Genomic DNA, 24310 nt, shown 5'->3' on the forward strand with positions numbered 1-24310 from the left:
TATACAGACTATTTGCCACACTAGCAGTGCAGGATGCGGTATGAACGCGACAGTCAAGAAAACTTATAATGGGCAAGGTCACATGAGTACATATTGATAGAGGATGCATAACATACGAAACACAAGTATACCGTGCGCTCATCAATATGCCCTACAAATAACACGTTTATACACCTATGCACTGATACACAAAGTTTGCGAAAGCAACAAAACACAAAAATTATTAACAAGGGGTAGATTAGTCATTTTCAAGTGCTTCCAAAAATTTCTGTGATTGAAGAGAACGGACGCTGCCTGGCAATGAATTCCATGCTTCTATGGTTCGGGGAAAGAAACTAAACTTAAACGTGTTGATGCGTGGGTGATAAGGGGAAATGTTCAGGGGGTTATTGCTTCTTGTTGTCGAAGGCTTGGCCAGGGTGATATATTCGGAAGTGGATAAACGATGCGCAGAATGAACAACGCGGTGAAAAAAATTTAGTGAATCGATGTGACGGCGGGCAGACAGAGTTTTTAGGCTAAGCGATGGTAGGGCAGCAGTTGGGGAAAAGTTGCGGTCGTATCTGCGCCAGATAAACCGGACGGCTTTCTTTTGCACTGCCTCAATGCGGTTAATGTCACACTGTTTATGTGGATTCCATACGTTAGATGCATATACGTTAGATCCATACGTTAGATGCTGCGAGTGGCACCTGACGGGATGATGGTCGCACATTTCGGATGCGAAAAAACTATAATTCATTTCAGAATCTCCATGCATCGTGTGGAGGCTACACTGTTGAGATAACCACAAGCAGTTTAAAATACGCCTACCAAGGCTACAAAGGCCGAGATAAACATGCCCACTAAGAACGGCATGTTTTACTGCGAGAGCATACAGGAAGGAGTTGGCGAATGCGCTATAAAAAGAGAACGCTCATTCGGCTCCACATTGTGTTCCTAACTTCGGTCTCCTATCTGCGGATAAATTTCGGAACCACCCTCTTGTGGGCCGCCACCGAAATCCCGTAATACTTTACCGACGGGCCAGCCCACCCCGGCGAGTCCCACTGGGGCCCACGCGGCGACGTCTGCTTTTTCGGCTTCCGACTCGAAAAATGCCTAGAGCATTGCCGTTGCCTGAGCCGGGTAGTGCTCCAGGACATACGCCATTTAGTTCTGCGAAATCAGTGCAGACTCGGATGCACAATGGACATTAGGTTGTAAGGGTGTACATATTTTTCGGTTGCATAATGGTGGTAATGTTTGAATAATAATCTGGCTCTTGTGTTTCTGATAACGTACCGAGCATGCACGGAAACTTGCAGTTCTAGTTGAGCCACGAGATCATGTTTGCAGTGTTTTTTATCTCGGCCTCTAATGATATAACGAGGTTTTTTGTTATTGGCTCAAAACTCCTACACGCTCTCTCAGGCAGCTAACGCCGACAGCCATAAATTAAAGGCGTTTCAAGTCTTGGGGTAAAATCAGACAAATGTTGCAGCGCCTCGACCATGGTATTCCGTGTACCACTGTGTTCGGCACAGCGGGTGGATTCTCCTAGAAATCACGGTGAGATCGACGGCCAGTTGAAGGCTTCCGAATCGAGAATAGCTTTAGCGCAACTATGGTGCGAAAAATCCAAATAAAAGATAATATAACCCACAAAGGCATGTTTACGCACTAAAAAGGAATATAGGCGTGAACCTCAATATAGGCACTTATAAGGGCAATAACCTATTGCTTGAAGTGTTTCATGTGGCTTATTAGTTCATGCTAATATATAATATAACCTTGGTACAGGGCCAAGAAAAAAACAGGCATTTTCCTATAGTTCCGGACTATGTTCTTAACAGTTATAAATATTCAGGCGGGCGAATTTTGAAGCAACAAACAAAGGTTTATCCACTAAGTTTTTCGCCTTGTTTGATAAGTTTAGTGTGTAGGAGTGTTTCAGTAAGCCAATGAATCAGAGCCCACCTAGGCTCGCATAGAACTGTCAATTACTCTTCGTGCGCGACACCACACCTTATTACAAAGGTGCGAAGTTAACCATCGCTATCAGTATTGCGGCTTGTAAAAACCGCCACCATGTTGCGAGACACAAATAGAAATCTAGTTTTTGCCTGAGAGAACAGCCTAACGCATAGAATGACGAGAGAATACTAGTCTATCAAACCCAAAAATAAGCGTTGCCTGTTCCGGCAATGGTCAAGGTGCTCACAATAATGCGACTCACATCATGGTCTGCCGTCAGCCGTTATGGGTAGTCAGCCGTGATTGTAACGCACTTACCCGAGATGTTATCGAGGGAGTGTAATAGGATGCGAAGGAGCTCAGTGCATAAGTGACCCGTCCATGCTGTTGTCAAAAAATTAGATTAATTATTTATGCACCCTATTGTGAATGTTCCCATAACTGATCGTTTTGTTGTCGTTTTCGTTGGCTCAGCGTCTGCCGTCGGCGGGTTTTATTCGGTGTTGTAGATAGGGCTGTTTTTGCAGTTTTGGTATCTGCCATTACGTTACGTCAGAATGTATATATAAGTGTGTGTTTTCCGTTCAATAAATTCAGTTGGAAGTCAGCGCTTGTTTGTAGTCCCTCTTCGTATCTGTCCCTCGTCCGTTTTTGCGCTGGGTGTAAGCGTGAGGGTACCAACTAGCCGGCGCACTCACGTTGTCAGGTTACAGCACAGGATTCCAACGAAGGAATGATGTACCACATTCATCCAAAGAATGAAGCCGGAGTCCAAGCTGCCCTTCCGTGAACTTGAAGCATTCGTCTGCTGTTTCTCACGCCCGTCGTCACGACAGTTTGAAGCGTTGGGTGAGAAGCCCACTATTTCGTTTGGTCCAGTCTCCTTCATTTGCAGTTTGTGTAGCTCACTCAGCCCCAAACCGGCCCTCTGGCAGTCTTATTCAATGGTAAGACCTGCACCGCTACCCTAGATTCACACTGAAGCTTGCAACGTTCACAGTGTCTGTCCTTCCTTCGTCTTCGTCGATAGGGCACTGTATTGATCGATTACTTCACTCTAAGGTATTGTAAAAGTAACTGTAACGATGCAAGAAACAATCAGAATCGATAGCCTTAAACGTAACCACTCAAACCCTTTCTTTGGTGGCAATACTTATGGAAAGCAATGGGAAGAAACACACGAAAGCAGCTGATAGCGTTTCTCGCACGCCCTCTCCACATGCTCACAGACCAATAATGCCGCTCAAGTCGTCTCAGCGAATACACTGCTAGGGTAGAGTCGCATACTTTTACATCTAATCGTTCTACCATGAGCCAATTAAAACCACGCTTTTTCATGTCTTATTATGCATAAACACGTAATAAGCTCAGAACTAGAGAAAACCAAATTTTTGGGCAAATTGTTTATTGATTCGTTCGTAACGTTAGTGACCCTAAGGAGGCACACAAGAAACCATTCAAATACTTCGCACACACACCACTGTACATACAGTTGGCATACGGTGACAATTACAGCGAAAGTCTCGTACAGTAAAGACATCAGCTTTGAAACGTAAACAACGAATACACTCGCGGTGTGGTTTTGCAATAGAAGATGCCCTCCTACTATGTTGCCAAGGCCAAGGTCCTAATGATTTTTATGATGCGTCAAAAATCGGGGCGTTCATCTGTATGGTCAAACCGGTGTTGCCGCTTCACGTTGATACAGCCCCAAGAAGAAACTGCCCAGAGGGCTGATAGTCAGCGGCGCGGACGCCGGCCGCTTCCAGCGGGTTTAATCATCATGCGGACGTGGGCGAAGGAGTACTTGCTCCAATCCACCCCTTCCAAAGAACGATTTAACCACTGGATTCCAGTGCCTGGATACAAATGTTCACCGTTGAAGTTCACTCCATTCAGGTTGGGCCCTTCGCAGTTGCTGGTGTACCACCATGCCCCACGGCGTTCAGCCGCACAGTTCACGTGCGCGCTATTGTCGCTTGCAATGCGGTCGAAAGTTTGGAACGGCTGGCCGTTTGCTTCAGTCAGGACGTCCCAACCTGTTGGTTGGCATAAAAGAGATGGTAACAAAACGCACGTATATTCATCTTTCGCAACCGCAACTTCAAGAACCCTCTTATCCGCGCGTTTAGGCTTTTAGGGCAATATCGAGGAAGTAATAATCTTACACATAGGAGCCCTAAGTTGATACAAGGATGGGTGTCACCAATTATTTTTAGCTTCATTTGCTTGCCAAGAGAACCTGATCAAAGGCATCCCCGAAACACCACAAATCACCGTCAATTGCCCGTAATTACTTTATACAGTATTGTTTCCAAGTTAGCAATGGCACAAGGTTCTTTTATGGATAAAGTGTAGTGCAGAGAACCTCTGCTCTGACATTATGTACGAGCAAGGCAGAAACTTCCAAAGCACAGTCAATGAAACTTATATGCGCACTTGAGCCTCGGCGAAACGAATTCCGTGGCTTTGATTATGCATGCATTCATCTTTTATTCACTTATTGTTTGGGTTAACGCGCCGACGTTACATGGGCGATGAAGCGCGCCGTGTGATGGGCTCCGGATTAATTTTGACCACCAGAGAACGCCCGCGCGTCGAAATGTCGAACGCACAGGCGTTCTCCCTTATCGCCTCTATCAAAAAGCGGCCGCCGCGACAGGGAATCGAACAGAGACCACATTTGTCTTAGAGTGAAGTCCTGTTCACAGACATAATATCAGCCATAGAACAGCATTGATAAAACAAGAGCAATCTAGGCTAGGGACGAGCGGTTTATACGGTTTTTGCTGTCAGACCCCTGGCCGCCGCTTACGGCAGAAGGAAAACCCAAGCGCTTCTCTTTCAATACAGGATACCCAAGGGGCCACTGCTCCCGAAGAATAAAAACATTGTCGTAAATGAACACTGCAGAATATTATACAAACATCTGTTTTTGCTTGTATTGCATAGACTTGATCAAATAAACACACTTTTCATCGTTTATGCGCCTTTTAGAGAAGTATCTTACTCATAAAACCGAAATAAGAAAAATACCCTGCTACAGTAGCGGTGGATGCAACAACGAACAGGAATCACCAGTAATCGAGTGGCGTGTAATGGGACGATGGGCAAGATTAGAATGGAAACGGGTTTCGGTTGCAGTTCTGTGCTACAACATGCTTGGAAAACGACGTTATTATTAGTTCGGCATTATCGACATCTAAGAAATCAACATACCGTGCTGCTGATATGAATTCGGGTGTAGAATGCGCCTTATGTGTTTGCCAGCATCGCTTAGAATTGTAACGTTCACTCAGAAATGCGTATGCAGTGGGTGAATGCCCTCTGAATCATTGGAGACGCTCAACTACGAGGCGTTTCCCCTTTGGGTCTTTGCGGGCTCGTCAATGTGGCATAAAAGGCGTGTTGGCACCTGGCCAAAAGTCGGCGAATTTGGAGTTAGGCTCACGAGCAGTTCGATTTTATGTTAGCGGAACGCCGAGAACTCGCCAGTGCGTTTGTGTCAGCCTCCGAGCAGTCTGCTAACTCCCTTGCGCAGCCATGAAGGCTGCAGCGCCTATTGAGATTTTAGATAAAAATATCACAAAAAACAAAAAATCACCTCCAAAACACTCGCATCAGGGGCTCAACATTGCTACTTACAATACACTACGCCCAGTGCTTAAGGCGACTCCGCCACAACCACACAACCATCAGGGATAAAAATATATGATACAAATGTTTAGCCTGTTAGTTTAAGTTCCAATTAAATAATGCTTGTTCAGTAAGCTTCCTCCAGCTTCCCACAAATATCGTACCTCTAGCGACTGCATTCCTTAGGCAGCAAAAGTGATCTCGGATCTGTGGTCGTACTTCTCCGCGCTGTGCTAGTTTATTCCGCACATGAAGTGCTTCCCGTGACTTGGTTTCGCGATTTACAACAAAGCTTTGGTCGATTTAATTCATTAGTACCTACATTAACTCCACTGGCTGTTCTCCCGCCTTTACTTGGCTTTAGGATTTCTACTAGCTACCGGTAGGCAAAGCATCGCATGTGCGCTTGTGTGGAGCTACTTTGACTACATACAGGGTGTCCCAGCTATCATGCACCAAGTTTTAAAAAAAGAGTAATGGCGTAAGTCGAAGAAAACCTATTGGATAATGTTTTCAGTGCTGTGAAGAAGCGGTGACTAATTTTTTCGTTAATGAGACTTAACTAATTATTTCTAATTAATTATCTAACTCGATAATTACTGTCCTAATCACTGAAGTGTCAATGAGGCATTTGTAGGTATCGACGAGGGGCATCTAACTGCGGTCTTTTCAGCGACGAACTAATTGCGTACTCATTTATTCTGACTGATAAAGAAAACCCGCGAAATATGAAAAATACCACGTGACGGCGCATCCGCGCGCATTGTAAAGCAGCGTCCCCAAATAAGCTGATTGAAAGCAATGGCTTCCGATGTTACCCACCCGAAGAGACAGCGCATCACCTTGATAAGGCGCGTGTGCAGATAAGGCACAAACTCGGTGGCGATTTCTTCTTTCTTTCTTTTGTTTATTTCATTCTGGCTAACTCAGAGGTAGCCTGTTTGAGGGCGTTGCTTTACGATGCGCGCGGACGCGCCGTCACGTGGTATTTTTCATATTTCGCGGGTTTTCTTTATCAGCCAGAATAAATGTGTACGTAATTAGTTCGTCGCGGAAAATACCGCAGTTAATTGCCTCTCGTGGGTATCTACAAGTGCCTCATTGACACTTTAGTGATTAGAGCAGTACTTCGCGAGTTAGATAGTTAATTACAATTAATTAATTAAGTCTAATTAACGAAAAAAATACTGTCCGCTTCTCCGCAGTACTGCAAACATTATCCATTAGGTTTTCGTCGAGTTATGCCATTACTCTTTTTTAAAATCTTGGTGCATGATAGCTGGGACACCCTGTATACTTAACTAAGCTTCATGCAGTATCAAAAATAACAAACTAACGGCGCCTTCTCTTAGGCAAAAATGTTGTCATGGCTTAGTTTCGAACGAATTACAACGAACCGCTTGCGGCGGTTCGAACGCCTCTGTCGGAGGGTCGGCCGGAGGGGTATCACCATCATCATAACCATTTTCATCCTCTTTTTATTCCAGCATACGCGTGCGGTTTCAGTACACATCTTCTCCGATATTAACCCTTTTCCCCAACCGACCAAACATGGTGATTTAGTATGCAGATCCCAAGATGGTAAGATATTCACTTTACGCTGTTAAACGGCAATATATATATAGATATATATATATTTGTGTGTGTGTATGTGTGTGTGTGTCTGTGTGTGTGTCTGTGTATGTGTGTCTGTGTGTGGGAAAAAAACGTGGGACAAGGTTGCGACCCCGCTTGTTACCAACGTTTCAGTAAAGGGACTTGCCTTCGTCAGGCCCTAACGAAGGCAAGTCCCTTCGATGAAACGCTGAAACGTTGGCAACAATCGTGGTCGCTACCGCGTTCTCGAAGTTTTTGTGTGTATGTATATATATATATATATATATATATATATATATATATATATATATATATATATATATATATATATATATATATAAATATATATATATATATATATATATATATATATATATATATATATATTCATACGGAAATAAGGGTTTCCAGTCAAGGAAGCCTCGAAAAGCAAATGGGAGAGTGTGGTAGGTCATTGAAACAGGTAAAGAATTTGGAAAAAAAAGAAGGTGGAGAAAAAATGCCCGCCGGGTGGGATCCGAACCCACGACATCCAGAATACGCATCTGGGGCGATCACCACTGCACCAGCGGCGGGGATGTTTCCCTTCCACTTTCTCAGGTATTTCTGTTAAGGTAATTTGTTTTTGCTGCGCTTGGGGGTCATCGCACCAGACGCGTATTCTGGAGGTCGTGGGTTCGCATCTCACCCTGCGGGCATTCTTCCACACTTTCTATATTTCTATCTAAATTCTTTACCTGTTTCAATGACCTATCGCATTCTACCCTTTGCTTTCCGAGACTTTTTTGACTGCCAACCCTTATTTCTTTTTTAATTCAGCGAGCTCCTCATTTCCCATTCTGATTCGCTACATGCATAGTGAGGGCCTCGGTTCTGGCAGTCTTGGTGACATAGGGAGATTAAAGGGGTATGACACAAAGTTTTGAAGGCGAGATAACTTCAGAAATAGATTGGTGTGGACACATATACATCTTCTGCAAAATATCAGCGGCGAATATAGCCTAGAACATATTTCAAATCAATTTTAAAGTGTGAGAAATGCAACCGAGCAGCCAGAAGAGGACCACGCGCAATCGACATCCCGTGGGTATTTTGTAAATAAACAACATCCACACACGTCACGAGTTTGTGTTTGACGCTTCCGCACTGCCGGCGCTTTTCGCCGGCTCGAGCGGCTCGCCGCTCCGATCGGAGGGCCGGAGGGCGGAGCCTTAACTTTTCTCTCTTTACCTATCTCCTTTTTTCTACCCTATCCTATTTTGCCCTTCTATATTCCCTACCCCCCGGACTGGGCTGTATGCCGGTGAGCCCCTGGATGGGCTCAAAATTATCCCCAGTCCATTTCTTTTCCTTTTCCATCGAACCACCTAAGAAGAAGAAGCGGAGCTTCTGCTCTTGAGAACGACCGACCCGACCGTTGGCGGTAGAGGCGCCGTGATTTCGTCAGCTCATCGGGCAGCTGGCCGCGACCAAAGTTCTACAGCGATTCCAGGCACTCTGTTTTTAGTACTTTTTATTTACACTGGACGCGAAAACGCGCCGGAGACACGAAAAGCCCACTGAGCGAGCCGCAGGGTCGCTGTGCAGGCGGCGGCCTCGGCCGCAAAGTGGCCCAGGCCGGCGCCGGTAGCTCAAGTGATAGCTTGTTACAGCTGCACGAAATTGCACCCAAGTCCCAACCACGGCAGTTTATATGAGAAAGGAGCTAATGATGCGATGGCGGGTTGCATTAAACATTGTCATCTGCACCGCTTACGAGAGCGGCAATCGAATATCCCCCGCAGTGCTAAGTCGAACACATCTGTAGGCGGACCTCTAGGCAGACCGCCCGGCTGCTGCCAGCGCGCGTCGTTCTCTAGCCGCGGCAGCATTTGCGCTCGCAGCGCCTGCGTCACCTCCACGGTCGCTTTTTAAATGCATAGCATTTTAGTAACTCACAATGTCACGCGGCGTTGGCGTGCGCTGTCGTAGTCCGCATGCGCGCCTTGTCGTAGTCCGCGTCCGCAGCCAGGAAGAAATAACAGTTTCCGGCGCCCGGTTTCGAACCCATGACGCCGCGGGCGGAACGCAAGGTGCCCGGCGCACAACCGACCGAGCCACGAAACCGACACAGATTTCGATGCACCGAACGCGCCTTATATCCTTCACTCATTTCTCGTTTGTTTCGAAAGCGCCACAAGTTGTCCCGCGCTTCCAAAAGATGGCGACACGGGTCCCGCGATCAAGAGATACGACTTGCCGGCGCACCCCCTCGGAAATGCTGTGCATTTGATCGTGCCCCTCGCGAGGGGGATGTCTTTTTTAAATGCATAGCATTTTAGTAACTCACAATGTCACGCGGCGTTGGCGTGCGCTGTCGTAGTCCGCATGCGCGCCTTGTCGTAGTCCGCGTCCGCAGCCAGGAAGAAATAACAGTTTCCGGCGCCCGGTTTCGAACCCATGACGCCGCGGGCGGAACGCAAGGTGCCCGGCGCACAACCGACCGAGCCACGAAACCGACACAGATTTCGATGCACCGAACGCGCCTTATATCCTTCACTCATTTCTCGTTTGTTTCGAAAGCGCCACAAGTTGTCCCGCGCTTCCAAAAGATGGCGACACGGGTCCCGCGATCAAGAGATACGACTTGCCGGCGCACCCCCTCGGAAATGCTGTGCATTTGATCGTGCCCCTCGCGAGGGGGATGTCTTTTTTTATTAAGCGGCTCACGAGATCAGTACGTGGGGGCATTGGCAGAAACTGCCGGCGACACGGATTGGACAGGGCGACGGCATCTTTGCTCTGTGATATCCCTCCGACGGTCACGTGGTCAGCTTTGTTCACACAAAATCCATCGTTTCGCGGCACCCGCTGAAACCGAAACTGCGACTGGCCGCATATAAAATGCCTCTAATCAAACAACGGTTGCACGCTGAAGCAAAATAGGTTTCTACAGGTGATAAGTAGGTCACTAGCTACTTATCGCAACAAAAAAAAACAAGAGGCAAAATTTTTGTGTCAGTGCCCCTTTAAGAGTGTTCAAACGCTGGTCAACCACACTCGACATGTCGTAGGCACGCAAGCCACGGCCCAGAGGTTAAAAGGAATGTTCTTTTCACCCCGGGTAGTCAAAGTGGCGCTGGCTACCACCCACAAGCGCGATAAAAACAAAATACCTTAGCAGAAACACCCGACAAAGAAGAGGGGAAACAGCCCCGCCGGTAGCATAGTGGTCATCGCACCTGACGCGTATTCTGGAGGTTGTGGGTTCAGATCCCACCCGGCTGCATTTTTTCTCCACTTTCATTCTTTCCAAATTCTTTATCTCTTTCAATGACCTACCACTTTCTCCACTTTGCTTTCCGATGCTTTGCCAACGCTTATTTATTAAGCGGCTCACGAGATCAGTACGTGGGGGCATTGGCAGAAACTGCCGGCGACACGGATTGGACAGGGCGACGGCATCTTTGCTCTGTGATATCCCTCCGACGGTCACGTGGTCAGCTTTGTTCACACAAAATCCATCGTTTCGCGGCACCCGCTGAAACCGAAACTGCGACTGGCCGCATATAAAATGCCTCTAATCAAACAACGGTTGCACGCTGAAGCAAAATAGGTTTCTACAGGTGATAAGTAGGTCACTAGCTACTTATCGCAACAAAAAAAAACAAGAGGCAAAATTTTTGTGTCAGTGCCCCTTTAAGAGTGTTCAAACGCTGGTCAACCACACTCGACATGTCGTAGGCACGCAAGCCACGGCCCAGAGGTTAAAAGGAATGTTCTTTTCACCCCGGGTAGTCAAAGTGGCGCTGGCTACCACCCACAAGCGCGATAAAAACAAAATACCTTAGCAGAAACACCCGACAAAGAAGAGGGGAAACAGCCCCGCCGGTAGCATAGTGGTCATCGCACCTGACGCGTATTCTGGAGGTTGTGGGTTCAGATCCCACCCGGCTGCATTTTTTCTCCACTTTCATTCTTTCCAAATTCTTTATCTCTTTCAATGACCTACCACTTTCTCCACTTTGCTTTCCGATGCTTTGCCAACGCTTATTTATTAAGCGGCTCACGAGATCAGTACGTGGGGGCATTGGCAGAAACTGCCGGCGACACGGATTGGACAGGGCGACGGCATCTTTGCTCTGTGATATCCCTCCGACGGTCACGTGGTCAGCTTTGTTCACACAAAATCCATCGTTTCGCGGCACCCGCTGAAACCGAAACTGCGACTGGCCGCATATAAAATGCCTCTAATCAAACAACGGTTGCACGCTGAAGCAAAATAGGTTTCTACAGGTGATAAGTAGGTCACTAGCTACTTATCGCAACAAAAAAAAAACAAGAGGCAAAATTTTTGTGTCAGTGCCCCTTTAAGAGTGTTCAAACGCTGGTCAACCACACTCGACATGTCGTAGGCACGCAAGCCACGGCCCAGAGGTTAAAAGGAATGTTCTTTTCACCCCGGGTAGTCAAAGTGGCGCTGGCTACCACCCACAAGCGCGATAAAAACAAAATACCTTAGCAGAAACACCCGACAAAGAAGAGGGGAAACAGCCCCGCCGGTAGCATAGTGGTCATCGCACCTGACGCGTATTCTGGAGGTTGTGGGTTCAGATCCCACCCGGCTGCATTTTTTCTCCACTTTCATTCTTTCCAAATTCTTTATCTCTTTCAATGACCTACCACTTTCTCCACTTTGCTTTCCGATGCTTTGCCAACGCTTATTTCTGTCTTGATTCAACGAGCTCATCATTTCCCATCCGGATTCGCTATATACATATAGATATATATAAATATATATATATAAATATAGTCGAACCTCGATATATCGAACACGGTTATATCGAATAATTGCCTCTATCGAACACTTTGTGTATCACGCGGAAAATCCCATGCATTTTTAATTTTTTGATTTCGAACTGGGACGGACATGAAATGGGTATATTGAACTCCGTCACCCCAGACTTCCCAGACCACTTGAGCTCTGTTGACAGGCGGCGAGCTATCCCGCAGTACCCTCGAGAATAGCGGTGGCGCGATGGGCGTTCCCGACTGCTGGGCATCGGTTGCACCGAAGCATAATTGGACGGTGCAAAAGAAGAATACGGGCTTGAAGAAACCTGGGGCCAGCTGGAGCGCTTTGTTGGGGCTGAGCCACGAAGCATGTGCATTGATGACTTTGTTGGCGGTGACGACAGCACCAGAACGACGGCGGAGTTGACGGATGTCGAGATCCTAGCGGAGGTTACTACTGAGCGCACAAACGAAGACGCTGCCGAGCTTGTACCCGCAAGCGCTGATAGTGCCCCGCTCCCGACTTCGACCGAGGCTTCAGCGGTTTTGGCCCTACTGCACCGCTACTGCGGCGCTATAGATGGCACCGGCCTGTCGCTAGTGGAACGTTTTGACTACTTTGAGGAAGTCGTGTATAACACGTCAGGCTACCCTGCTGCAGTACTTTAAGCCAAAAGAATAAATACCTTGAAGCAACAAGGGAGTATTTACTGTACAATTCGTTCATTTATTGATTTGTATCAGTTTATGACGCGTATTTTTACGTAATTTTATATATCAAACTATTTCGGAGGCACTGCGCTGTTCGATATATCGAGGTTTCATATATATATATATATATATATATATATATATATATATATATATATATATATATAACACAGAAATAAGGGTTGGCAGTCGAGAAAACCTCGGAAAGCAAAGGGGAGGATGTGGTAGATCATTGAAGCAGATTAAGAATTTGGAAAGAAAGAAAGAAAGTGAAGAAAAAATGCCCGCCAGGTGGGATCCCATTTTTTCTTCACTTTCTTTCTTTCTTTCCAAATTCTTAATCTGCTTCAATGATCTACCACATCCTCCCCTTTGCTTTCCGAGGTTTTCTCGACTGCCAACCCTTATTTCTGTGTTATTTTCAACGAGCCCCTCATTTCCTATTCTGATTCGCTACATGCATAGCGAGGGCCTCTGTTCTGGCAGTCTTGTTGCCAAAGGGAGCTTAAGAGGGTTCAAAGCTGGTCGACCACTCTGGACATGTCGTAGACACTCGAGTCACGACCCGGGGGTTAAAAAGAAGGTCCCCTTCACCCCGATTAGTCCGAATGGCGCTGGCTACCACCCCCAAGCACAGGAAACAAACATACCTAACATAAATACCCCAGAAAGTGAATGGGAAAATCGCCCCGCCGGTAGCGTAGTGGTTATCGCACCAGACCGGTATTCTGGAGGTCGTGGGTTCGGATCCCACCTGGCGGGCATTTTTTCTTCACTTTCTTTCTTTCTTTCCAAATTCTTAATCTGCTTCAATGATCTACCACATCCTCCCCTTTGCTTTCCGAGGTTTTCTCGACTGCCAACCCTTATTTCTGTGTTATTTTCAACGAGCCCCTCATTTCCTATTCTGATTCGCTATATATATATATATATATATATATATATATATATATATATATATATATATATATATATATATATATATATATATACATAGGACAGAAATAAGAGTTCACAGCCAAGGCCAAGAAAACCTCGGAAAGCAAAGGGGAGGATATGGTAGGTCATTGAAACAGATAAAGAATTTGGAAAGAAAGTGGAGAAAAAATGCCCGCCCGGTGGGATTCGAACCCACGACATCCAGAATTCTGGTCTGGTGCGATATGTATATATATATATATATATATATATATATATATATATATATATATATATATATATATAAATATTTCTTCTATATTAGATGTTCTAAAACCCTGTTCTAAAGATCTCCGACCACTTCCAAGAAGTGCTAGCTGAGTCCATGCTTTCCCCGAAACTTTTCGTAGCTCGTCTGTCCATCGACAGCTTCGGCGACCCCAAATAAGGCTACGGTCTATTGGCAGCAGCTCTGTTAAGCGAATGGCCCACCTGCAGTCCCTCATTCGCATGGAGGGGACCGCCCATGCCCATTTTCTTCGCTTAACTTTAGCTAGAATCTCTCCCACCTGAGTATATTACCTGATCCACGTAGCTGTTTTCAAATTCTTCAGCGTGACCCATTCAATTCCCCTTTTGATAACCCGTATGTTGGTTCTAAGTGGTATTACGTCGTTTGGTGAGACCCTAAGTTTCTCCCCCGTTGCGTAATTACTGCAAGTACGCATTGATTAAATACCAGCTTTTCAAGTGACAGAGGAAGCGGATAAGTTAGGATATCTGAATACTTACCGAAAGCTGCCCGCCGCACCCTTATTCTGCGCGAAATTTTCTTTCCGTAGTTTGCTTTAGCTGCTATGACTTCCCAAAGATAGACGTAATAAGTTACTTTTTTCAAGACCTTGCTTAAAGTCACATTTCTTGCAATGCTGATTCAACATTACCTTCTTTTTTGTGTCTATACTTAACCCTACAGCCCAACTCTCCAAGCACAATTGGCATAAACTCCGCTCTAATTCCCGGCTGCCTTCAGCGAAAAGGGCCATATTGTCTCTTAACTTAGGGCGCTGAGGTATTCCCCAGTGACTCGCAAGCAGTTTTCGTTCCAGATATAATATATATATATATATATATATATATATATAATAGGAAATGAGGGTCTCGTTGAAAATAAGACAGAAATAAGGCTTGGCACCCAAGAAAACCTCGGAAACAAAGGGGAGGATGTGGCAGGTAATTGAAACAGATGAAGAATTTGCAAAGAAAGAAAGAAAGTGGAGAAAAAATGACCGCTGGGTGGGATCCGAACCCACGACCTCCAGAATACCGGTCTGGTGCGATAACCACTACGCTACCAGCGGGGCAATTTTTCCCCTCCACTTCCTGGGGTATTTATGTCAACGTAATTTTTTCCTGTGCTTGGGGGTGGTAGCCAGCGCCACTCCGACTTCTCGGGGTGAAGGGGACCTTCTTTTTAACCCCCGGGCCGTGAATCGAGTGTCTACGACATGTCGAGAGTGGTCAATCAGCGTTGAAACCTTTTAAGCTCCCTATGGCACCAAGACTGCCAGCACAGAGGCCCTCGCTATGCATATAGCGAATCAGAATAGGAAATGAGGGTCTCGTTGAAAATAAGACAGAAATAAGGGTTGGCAGTCAAGAAAACCTCGGAAACAAAGGGGAGGATGTGGCAGGTAATTGAAACAGATGTGATAGGTAATTGAAAACAAGGTCCCCTTCACCCCGAGAAGTGGGAGTGGCGCTGGCTACCACCCCCAAGCACGGGAAAAAATTACATTGACATAAATACCCCGAAAGTGGAGGGGAAAAATAGCCCCGCTGATAGCGTAGTGGTTATCGCACCAGACCGGTATTCTGGAGGTCGTGGGTTCTGATCCCACCTGGCGGGCATTTTTTCTCCGCATCCTTTCTTTCCAAATTCTTTATCTGTTTCAATTACCTATCACATCCTCCCCTTTGTTTCTGAGGTTTTCTTGACTGCCAACCCTTATTTCTGTCTTATTTTCAACGAGACCCTCATTTCCTATTCTGATTCGCTATATGCATAGCGAGGGCCTCTGTTCTAGCAGTCTTGGTGCCATCGGGAGCTTAAGAGGGCTCAACGCTGGTTGACCACTCTCGACATGTCGTAGACACTCGAGTCATGGCGCGGGGATTAAAAAGAAGGTCCCCTTCACCCCGAGAAGTCAGAGAGGCGCTGGCTACCACCCGCAAGCACAGGAAAAAAATTACATTGACCTAAATACCCCTAAAGGCGGGGGGGGGGAATCGCCCCGCCGTTAGCGTAGTGGTTATCGCACCATACCGGTATTCTGGAGGTCGTGGGTTCGGATCCCACCTGGCGGGCATTTTTTCTCCAATTTCTTATTTTCCAAATTCTTTATCTTCAGCACTACATCCTCCCCTTTGCTTTCCGAGGTCTTCTTGACGGCGAATTCTTACTTCTTTCTCATATATATATATATATATATATATATATATATATATATATATATATATATATATATATATATATATATATACAGAAACATAGGTCGGCAGTCTACAACGCCAAAGGAGGCATAGGGGTGTGGTTAGGCTCTATTTTTTACTACGGTTAATGAAGTTAAGATTTTTTTTTTCAAATATAAGGAAGAAAGAAAGAAAGAAAAACACGCGCCCAGAGTGGAGACCGAACCCACGCCTTTCGATTAGATCTCGAATGCCTTACCAATTCGGCTATCTGGGCGACTGTGTACTCCTTCATTTTCTGGGCTATTTATATTTACTAGAAGTGTATCTGACGCTTGAGGGTGGTACCCAGCGCCACTCTGACTACACGGGGAGAAGGGGACCTTCTTTTCAACCCCCGGGGCGTGACTCAAATGTCTACAGCCGGTCATGAGTGGGTAACTGGCGGGAAGCCCTCTTATGCTACCTAGGCATCAAGGCGGCCATAACCGAGACCCTCGCTAGGCTTTCGCGGAATAATATAGTAAGGAAATGAGGGGCTCATTGAGGAAATACAGAAACATAGGTCGGCAGTCTACAACGCCAAAGGAGGCATAGGGGTGTGGTTAGGCTTTATTTTTTACTACGGTTAATGAAGTTAAGATTTTTTTTTAAATATAAGGAAGAAAGAAAGAAAGAAAAACACGCGCCCAGAGTGGGGACCGAACCCACGCCTTTCGATTAGATCTCGAATGCCTTACCAATTCGGCTATCTGGACGACTGTGTACTCTTTCACTTTCTCGGATATTTATATTTACTAGAAGTGTATCTGACACTTGAGGGTGGTAGGCAGCGCCACTGTGACTACGCGGGGAGAAGGGGACCTTCTTTTCAACCCCCGCGGCGTGACTCAAACGTCTACAGCCTGTCATGAGTGGGTAACTGGCGGGAAGCCCTCTTATGCTACCTAGGCATCAAGGCTGCCATAACCGAGACCCTCGCTAGGCTTTCGCAGAATAATATAGTAAGGAAATGAGGGGCTCGTTGAGGAAATAGAGAAACATAGGTCGGCAGTCTACAACGCCAAAGGAGGCATAGGGGTGTGGTTAGGCTCTATTTTTCACTACGGTTAATGAAGTTAAGATTTTTTTTAAATATAAGAAAGAAAGAAAGAAAGAAAAACACGCGCCCAGAGTGGGGACCGAACCCACGCCTTTCGATTAGATTTCGAATGCCTTACCAATTCGGCTATCTGGGCGACTGTGTACTCGTTCACTTTCTGGGCTATTTATATTTACTAGAAGTGTATCTGACGCTTGTGGATGGTAGCCAGCGCCACTCTGACTACACGGGGAGAAGGGGACCTTCTTTTCAACCCCCGGGGCGTGACTCAAACGTCTACAGCCTGTCATGAGGGGGTAACTGGCGGGAAGCCCTCTTATGCTACCTAGGCATCAAGGCTGCCATAACCGAGACCCTCGCTAGGCTTTCGCAGAATAATATAGTAAGGAAATGAGGGGCTCGTTGAGGAAATACAGAAACATAGGTCGGCAGTCTACAACGCCAAAGGAGGCATAGGGGTGTGGTTAGGCTCTATTTTTTACTACGGTTAATGAAGTTAAGTTTTTTTTTTAAATATAAGGAAGAAAGAAAGAAAGAAAAACACGCGCCCAGAGTGGGGACCGAACCCACGCCTTTCGATTAGATCTCGAATGCCTTACCAATTCGGCTATCTGGGCGACTGTGTACTCCTTCACTTTCTGGGCTATTTATATTTACTAGAAGTGTATCTGACGCTTGATGGTGGTAGCCAGCGCCACTCTGACTACACGGGGAGAAGGGGACCTTCTTTTCAACCCCCGGGGCGTGACTCAAACGTCTACAGCCTGTCATGAGTGGGTAACTGCTGCCCTATCTTTCTGTATTTCCTCAACGAGCCCCTCATTTCCTTACTACATTATTCTGCGAAAGCCTAGCGAGGGACTCGGTTCTGGCAGCCTTGATGCCTAGGTAGCATAAAAGGGCTTCCCGCCAGTTACCCGCTCATGACAGGCTGTAGACGCTCGAGTCACACCCCGGGGGTTGAAAAGAAGGTCCCCTTCTCCCCGTGTAGTCAGAGTGGTGCTGGCTACTACCCTCAAGCGTCAGATACACTTCTAGTAAATATAAATATCCGAGAAAGTGAAAGAGTACACAGTCGTCCAGATAGCCGAATTGGTAAGGCATTCGAGATCTAATCGAAAGGCGTGGGTTCGGTCCCCACTCTGGGCGCGTGTTTTTCTTTCTTTCTTCCTTCGTTATATTAAAAAAATCTTAACTTCATTAACCGTAGTAAAAAATTAGAGCCTAACCACACCCCTATGCCTCCTTTGGCGTTGTAGACTGCCGACCTATGTTTCTGTATTTCCTCAACGAGCCCCTCATCTCCTTATTATATAAATATATATATATATATATATATATATATATATATATATATATATATATATATATATATATATATATATATATATATATATATATATATATATATATGTATATATATATATATATAAATATATATATATATATATATATATATATATATATATGTATATATATATATATATATATTTATATATATATATATATATATATATATATATATATATATATATATATATATATATATATATATATATACGCGTTAATGCTGATATTGCTATTCTGTTCGCGGACAAGGGTAACACAACGGTCTTGCTTGACACGAAGGCGTAGGTTAGGAAGGAAGGCCTTTTAAAAGATAGGTTCACGTAGGTTCGCATTTACAAGGACTCAACGCCTAATGTCCAACAGGAACTGCAAAAGATGATTTCCGACGTTTTTCATACAGTTGACCCGAAGCATAAGAGCTTTTATTACCGACTACTATGCCACAACGTATATGCCCCGGACTTGTACGGTCTGGCAAAATTCACAAGCTTGGAGTTCCCATGCGGGTAATCGTCGACAGTACCCGCTCACCTGTTCACAAACCATCCGGCTACCTTCACGAGCGCCTCGCTCCGCTAGTCAGCAACGGCCCCACCCACGTCCAAAATTTGTCTGACCTTATTCAAAAGGTACGCCGCATCAATCTCGATGAATGTGGAGGTATGATCTCCATCGACATTATTTTCTTGTTTACGTGCGTACCCACTGACTTGGCTGTGAAGGTATGCCAAGGTGCTGTTAGCCAGGTCCCTTTGCTACTGGAGAGGTGCCCAAATGAATTACCCGCCCTGGCCAGACTTTTACAGTTCTGTGTAACGAAGACTCATGTTACGTTTAGACAAGTGCACTACCGCCAAGTTCGCGGCACAGCGATGCGTGCGTCGGTGTCTGTGACGGCTGCGAACATTACAATTGAGTTCACCGGAACACTGTGCACTGGCCTCCTTTATTCCGGAGCCTAGGGCTTTCCTTTGTTATGTAGATGAATGTTTTTGTACTCCAGCTTACCACCCACTCAACTGCATGAATTCGGCTATGCAGGTCACTGTTGAAGAGGAGATAAATAGACATTTGCCATGTATAGACGTACTTGCCAAACGCGCTCGATCGGACCTCTAATTAAACGTACATAAAAAGAGCAGCCACACTGGTCGTTATCTCCGCTTCAAATTCATTCAACCCATCTCTTAAGTGCTCTGTGGTGTCTTCTCTGATCCGACGAAGCCTTACTCTTTCCACAAGACGAGACGACGTGGCGAATGACATTAAGAGAATTAGTCAGGACGTGTGGGGCTGCGGATACCCTGACGCCTTTGTTACATCCGTAGAAAGAACGATGGCTCTGCAGACTACGTCCAGTGCCGGTAAAAATAAATGGTTAGCCATCCCTTACGTCCCTGGCACATCGAAGCTCTGGCTCGTGTTCTTTGCAGCAATGATTGACAGGTGGTGGCACACGTGCCATCGAAGAAGCTGCGACACACACTGACGAACGTAAAGGATAAGCTTTTTAAATAATGATTACGTGGAGTGATATACGAGGTCCCCTGTGCAAAGTGTTACACTGTGTACGTAGGTGAAAAAGGATCTTTTCAAAGCGCCTAAAACAGGACTGCAATGATGTGAAAACAAAAAACAATAGCGTCGAATGCCCTCCCTGAACATGCTGAGCTGACGAGCCACGGGATTGAATGGTAAAATGCAGGCATTATCACTACCGAGAAGAATTTGGCCACAAGAATACATTCAGAATCTCTAATAATACAGACAACGCCTAACACCCTTAATCGCAACAGCGGAACCTCACACCCAATCTGTTCACGCTCCCTACGTCACGTGTTAAAGCCTACTTAAGGGTTGTTTTAGATGCGAAGCATCTCATGCTCGGGGCCGTGTCCCTCCCTCCCTTGTTGTTGTCCGCAGTCCGCACTCTACTGCTCATGCGCGGTTCTTCAGACCCGTCAGCGTTTGGCCTGACGTCAGCGCAGTACACTATAAAAAGAAATAGTTAGGCGGCGCAGGGTTTCGGTCCCACGACTCTCTGGCCGCAACGGGAGGATCGTGGCGCTTTTCCCACTGCGCTACAAACCGAGACAAGAGCATGTGCTACAAACGCACCTTATGTCCTTTAGTCATTCAAACTACGTCAAGAAGCTACTGATAGAACGAAGGCACGCGAAGGTGAACGTCAACAGAAACGACAAACTGAAACCTTTAGAGGAGAATGTTGAATTTGCCGTGAGAAAGCTGTGGCGGGAAGCGCCACGCGCCTTGCAGCTCAACCAGAGAAGAGGATGACGAGGACGGGCAGCGAGGTAGAAGCGTGAGCACGCACTAAACAAAGGAGAGAACCTGGAGGTGTTCCATAAGGTAACGCGGGTGTCGGTCTCTTCGCTGTCTCTACATTTCTTTACCTTTCTCTACATTTCTCTGTCTCTACATGGCAGTTCGCACTACGTTCCTATTCGTGCTCCGATAAATGAAACAACATAACGGTAACACAATGGAACCTACACGCAACCCCTATAATGCTTCGCATCCTCTTCATTGTTCCCCACTGGAAAATGGTGTATTTATTTTGTCTGCGGTGGATTCATTGTGAACAAGGCTCCCGTGCGGGAGCCGAAAGGTCTTTTAAGTTTCACTTTTTTTACTTGGTCGGCGCCCTTTTTCTCTCTCAAATGTGTCCTCCCGGCCAGACGGGTGTCCGTCAATCCCTTGACTTCAGTCACTTTAATAGCTTATATGAGGGTGCTTGCGCATGATGCGCGCGGAAGCGCCTTCACTTGGTATTGTTCATATTTCGCTGTGTTTCTTTATAAGACAGAATAAATGAGTACGCAATTAGTTCGCCGCTGAGAATTCTGCAGTTAGATGCCCCTCGTGGGTACCAACAAGCGTTCCATTGACACTTCAATGACTAGGGCACTACTTATAAAGCTAGATAATTATTTAAAATGAATAATTAAATCTTGTTAATGACAAACTCTCTGGCTGCTACTCCATTCCACTGGAAGTATTATGCATTCGGTTTTGTTCGAGCGATGTCATTTCCCTTTTTTCCGCCCTACCGGAGTATTAGGTAAGAACTTGTGTGCAGCCGCTTGGAGAACACTGAACAAGGATTTTATTATTCCCAACAATTCCGATAGGCGGACCTTTTTTCTTTGGGGGCGAGCTTAGAATGAACAGAAAAACTCTTATAAACACTTTGCTTCCGAGGGATTTCTTTTCGCCTCTCTCTCGTCAAGGAGGACCCTCGGAGGGAGTAAAACAGCGGGAAAGTAACAATAATATCTCGTAAGTACACAACAGAGGCAACGCAAGATGGGGAGAGCGAAGAAAAATCGGGGAAGGAAAGAAAAAAAGGGGGAAAGGAAAGGAGTCCCAGTTGCGAATACAAGTTGGTTTTAGTCAAAATATTTCGTGTTTTATAGTGCCCCAGCGGTTGTCCGGATACACACGATGCTTTATTCACTGAGAAATTAACCAATTTAAGGTAGAATATTGATTTGCCGCTAAATCATGTGTTTTCGTGGTCTCCAATTATATCACAGAAACCGTCCACTCTGCAGCCTAGGGGGCCTTTATTCACGCGTCCGCCGTACTTGGTGGACACAGGTACACGTTGGCGCCGCCATTTTGGGTCACTCGTCCACCCCCGAGGCAAGTCATTGTATCAAAACCGCGCTAAAATTATCGCCCCAGCGCGGTTTACTGGCGAAGTTTGAATCATCTTGTCTGTTTCGCGTTCCTGGGTCTCGTGGGAAACGAAAAGAACAACGCGTTGAGCACGTTGACCCAATTGCGGCGCAACGGGACCATTCAAAGGGTGTCTCCACCCTCTAAGAGGACGCTGGCATCGAGGCACCCTACGGCCGCGTTGCCGCGTATGTTTATGTTACTGAGCCTAGATTGCGCCACCATACCGCGGCAAGCCGTAACTAAACCTGGCTTGTTTTTGTTCTGAGAGAAAACAATCGTATCGTGAAACATAGTGCTCGCTCGACAAATACGATTGCGTAAGACACTATTGCTTGCGTCAATCGGCCAGTGCCGTTTGAGACAGCCCCAAAGCCCCGCAGTACTGCGCAGCTAAACCAAGCATAGTGCACGCAGTACCAACCTCAGTACGCATCACTACTTCTATGTTCACTGTGCTTTCGTAGCTTAAACAGTTTGTGACACAGTCTTATTGCTTCAAAAAGAATATGCCCTAAATTTAGGCACAAATAGCGTTTACTGTGCTTTCGTACCTTGCACAGTTTGTGACGACCACTAGGTTGAAAATGTTATGAAATTTCTAAGTCAAGCTCAGCGACTGTTGGCATCAATAAAAGTTACGGAAAACAAACGTGCTTATCCTGCGATTAAAATTGCAGACCTCATTATTTTTATCACATTGTTCATTATTTCCACCCTTCATATTCCTATGGGAATTCGCACAAACTCTTTTCCACCAACAGTTTCACGCTTTCATTTTCCAGCAGTCCATTAGGGCATTTCGACCAACTACAGAAGCTTAATTAGCCTAATCCGGCTCGACAATGCAATTTCTCCTTGGGAAGGGGGCCGGGTTCCCCCACTACTTTGCAATCTTTACCCCTTTATGATTTGTACACCCTATCTATTTCTCTCCCATCGTTCAAGGAGGGTGCACCACATTGGGATCTTCCCTTGTTGCCTGTAGGTATCCTTCCACACCTGACTGCCGCTCCAGCGATTATGCCATTGCGTACGTTTCCCTTTTGTTTTGAAACCATACTGTCCTGAGCTGTACTTGCATTTCCCCGGTGCATGCTAATACAGGCCACATGCATTGCTTCCATACTTCTGTTCGTTGGCTAGCTAATTCTGCGTTGCTCTTTTGTGCACATATCTATTCTTCCTATCTCCGAAGGGCACGCACAAATTCCAGTCTTCCTTTATGCCTGTACATATCCCTCCAAATACGCCTCCCCACCCAATGTATACCTTATTGTGTACAATTCCCTACTTTTTGAAAACAGAATTGCCCACGTATTCGCGTACCTGAACTTGCAGCCTACACCACGTGCGTTGCCATTTCTTCATGCTGCCTTGTTAATAAAACCCTTTTCTCTCCCTCTCTTCGCGTTCTTCATGTACCACGAGCAGAGACCGACAGTATGCATACTCTCCCTTTCCGAAATATCTTTCCTTCTCACAGTTCTCCGCAAAGCTACAGCAGAAGGGTGTTCCTTATAAGTGTGGCAGCAACATCATCTAACTACTCTGATGAAATCAAGTCGCATTGTTGCTACGTGAGTAAACCTTCTTTGATATGGTTCTTGCTCTTGCTGTGTATCCGGCTGCTGATATATATATATATATATATATATATATATATATATATATATATATATATATATATATATATATATATATATATATATAAATATATATATACATATGAGGCAGGGCACCCGCCGAGAAATGACTTCAAGCTGCAAGCTTGCATGTAATATTAGTTTAGGAGAACCCTTTTATTTGTCTTTCCTGTCTTCGAAAGACAGTTTTCTATCTGCAATAAATATGCCGTCTAATTAATCGCCCCATTAGCAGCTGGTATGAACATTTTGCTGCATAAATGACAGCGTTAACCGGAAGTTCCACTTTAAGAGTCAAGCAAGAAATAAGAAGGTAGTGCGGCAGCATATGCACTGTACAGGGATGCGACGCAATGTTTGGAAGCGAAATATTAAATTCGCTGAACTCATCAAAAGAACCTACCCTCTGGTCCCGTGTAGTCGCCAACACTAATCCTGAAATTATCTT

The 24310-nt window shown here is 45.7% G+C and overlaps 1 protein-coding gene across 1 annotated transcript in view; it reads right to left on the reverse strand.

The window, feature by feature from the left end:
* Nucleotides 1-3374: 3374 nt before the first annotated feature.
* LOC144141725 (ryncolin-4-like) overlaps nt 3375-24310 on the reverse strand; it is a 51216-nt gene continuing 30280 nt past the window's right edge. The window contains exon 6 of the mRNA XM_077673236.1: nt 3375-3995. Within this exon, the coding sequence (XP_077529362.1) occupies nt 3697-3995 (299 nt within the window). The 3' untranslated portion in view covers nt 3375-3696. The remainder of the gene's footprint in view (nt 3996-24310) is intronic.

The sequence above is a fragment of the Haemaphysalis longicornis genome, unplaced genomic scaffold (assembly GCF_048455015.1).
Source record: "Haemaphysalis longicornis isolate Haplotype H1 unplaced genomic scaffold, Haemaphysalis longicornis Haplotype H1 scaffold_6, whole genome shotgun sequence".
In the NCBI taxonomy this organism is placed as follows: Eukaryota; Metazoa; Arthropoda; class Arachnida; order Ixodida; family Ixodidae; genus Haemaphysalis; species Haemaphysalis longicornis.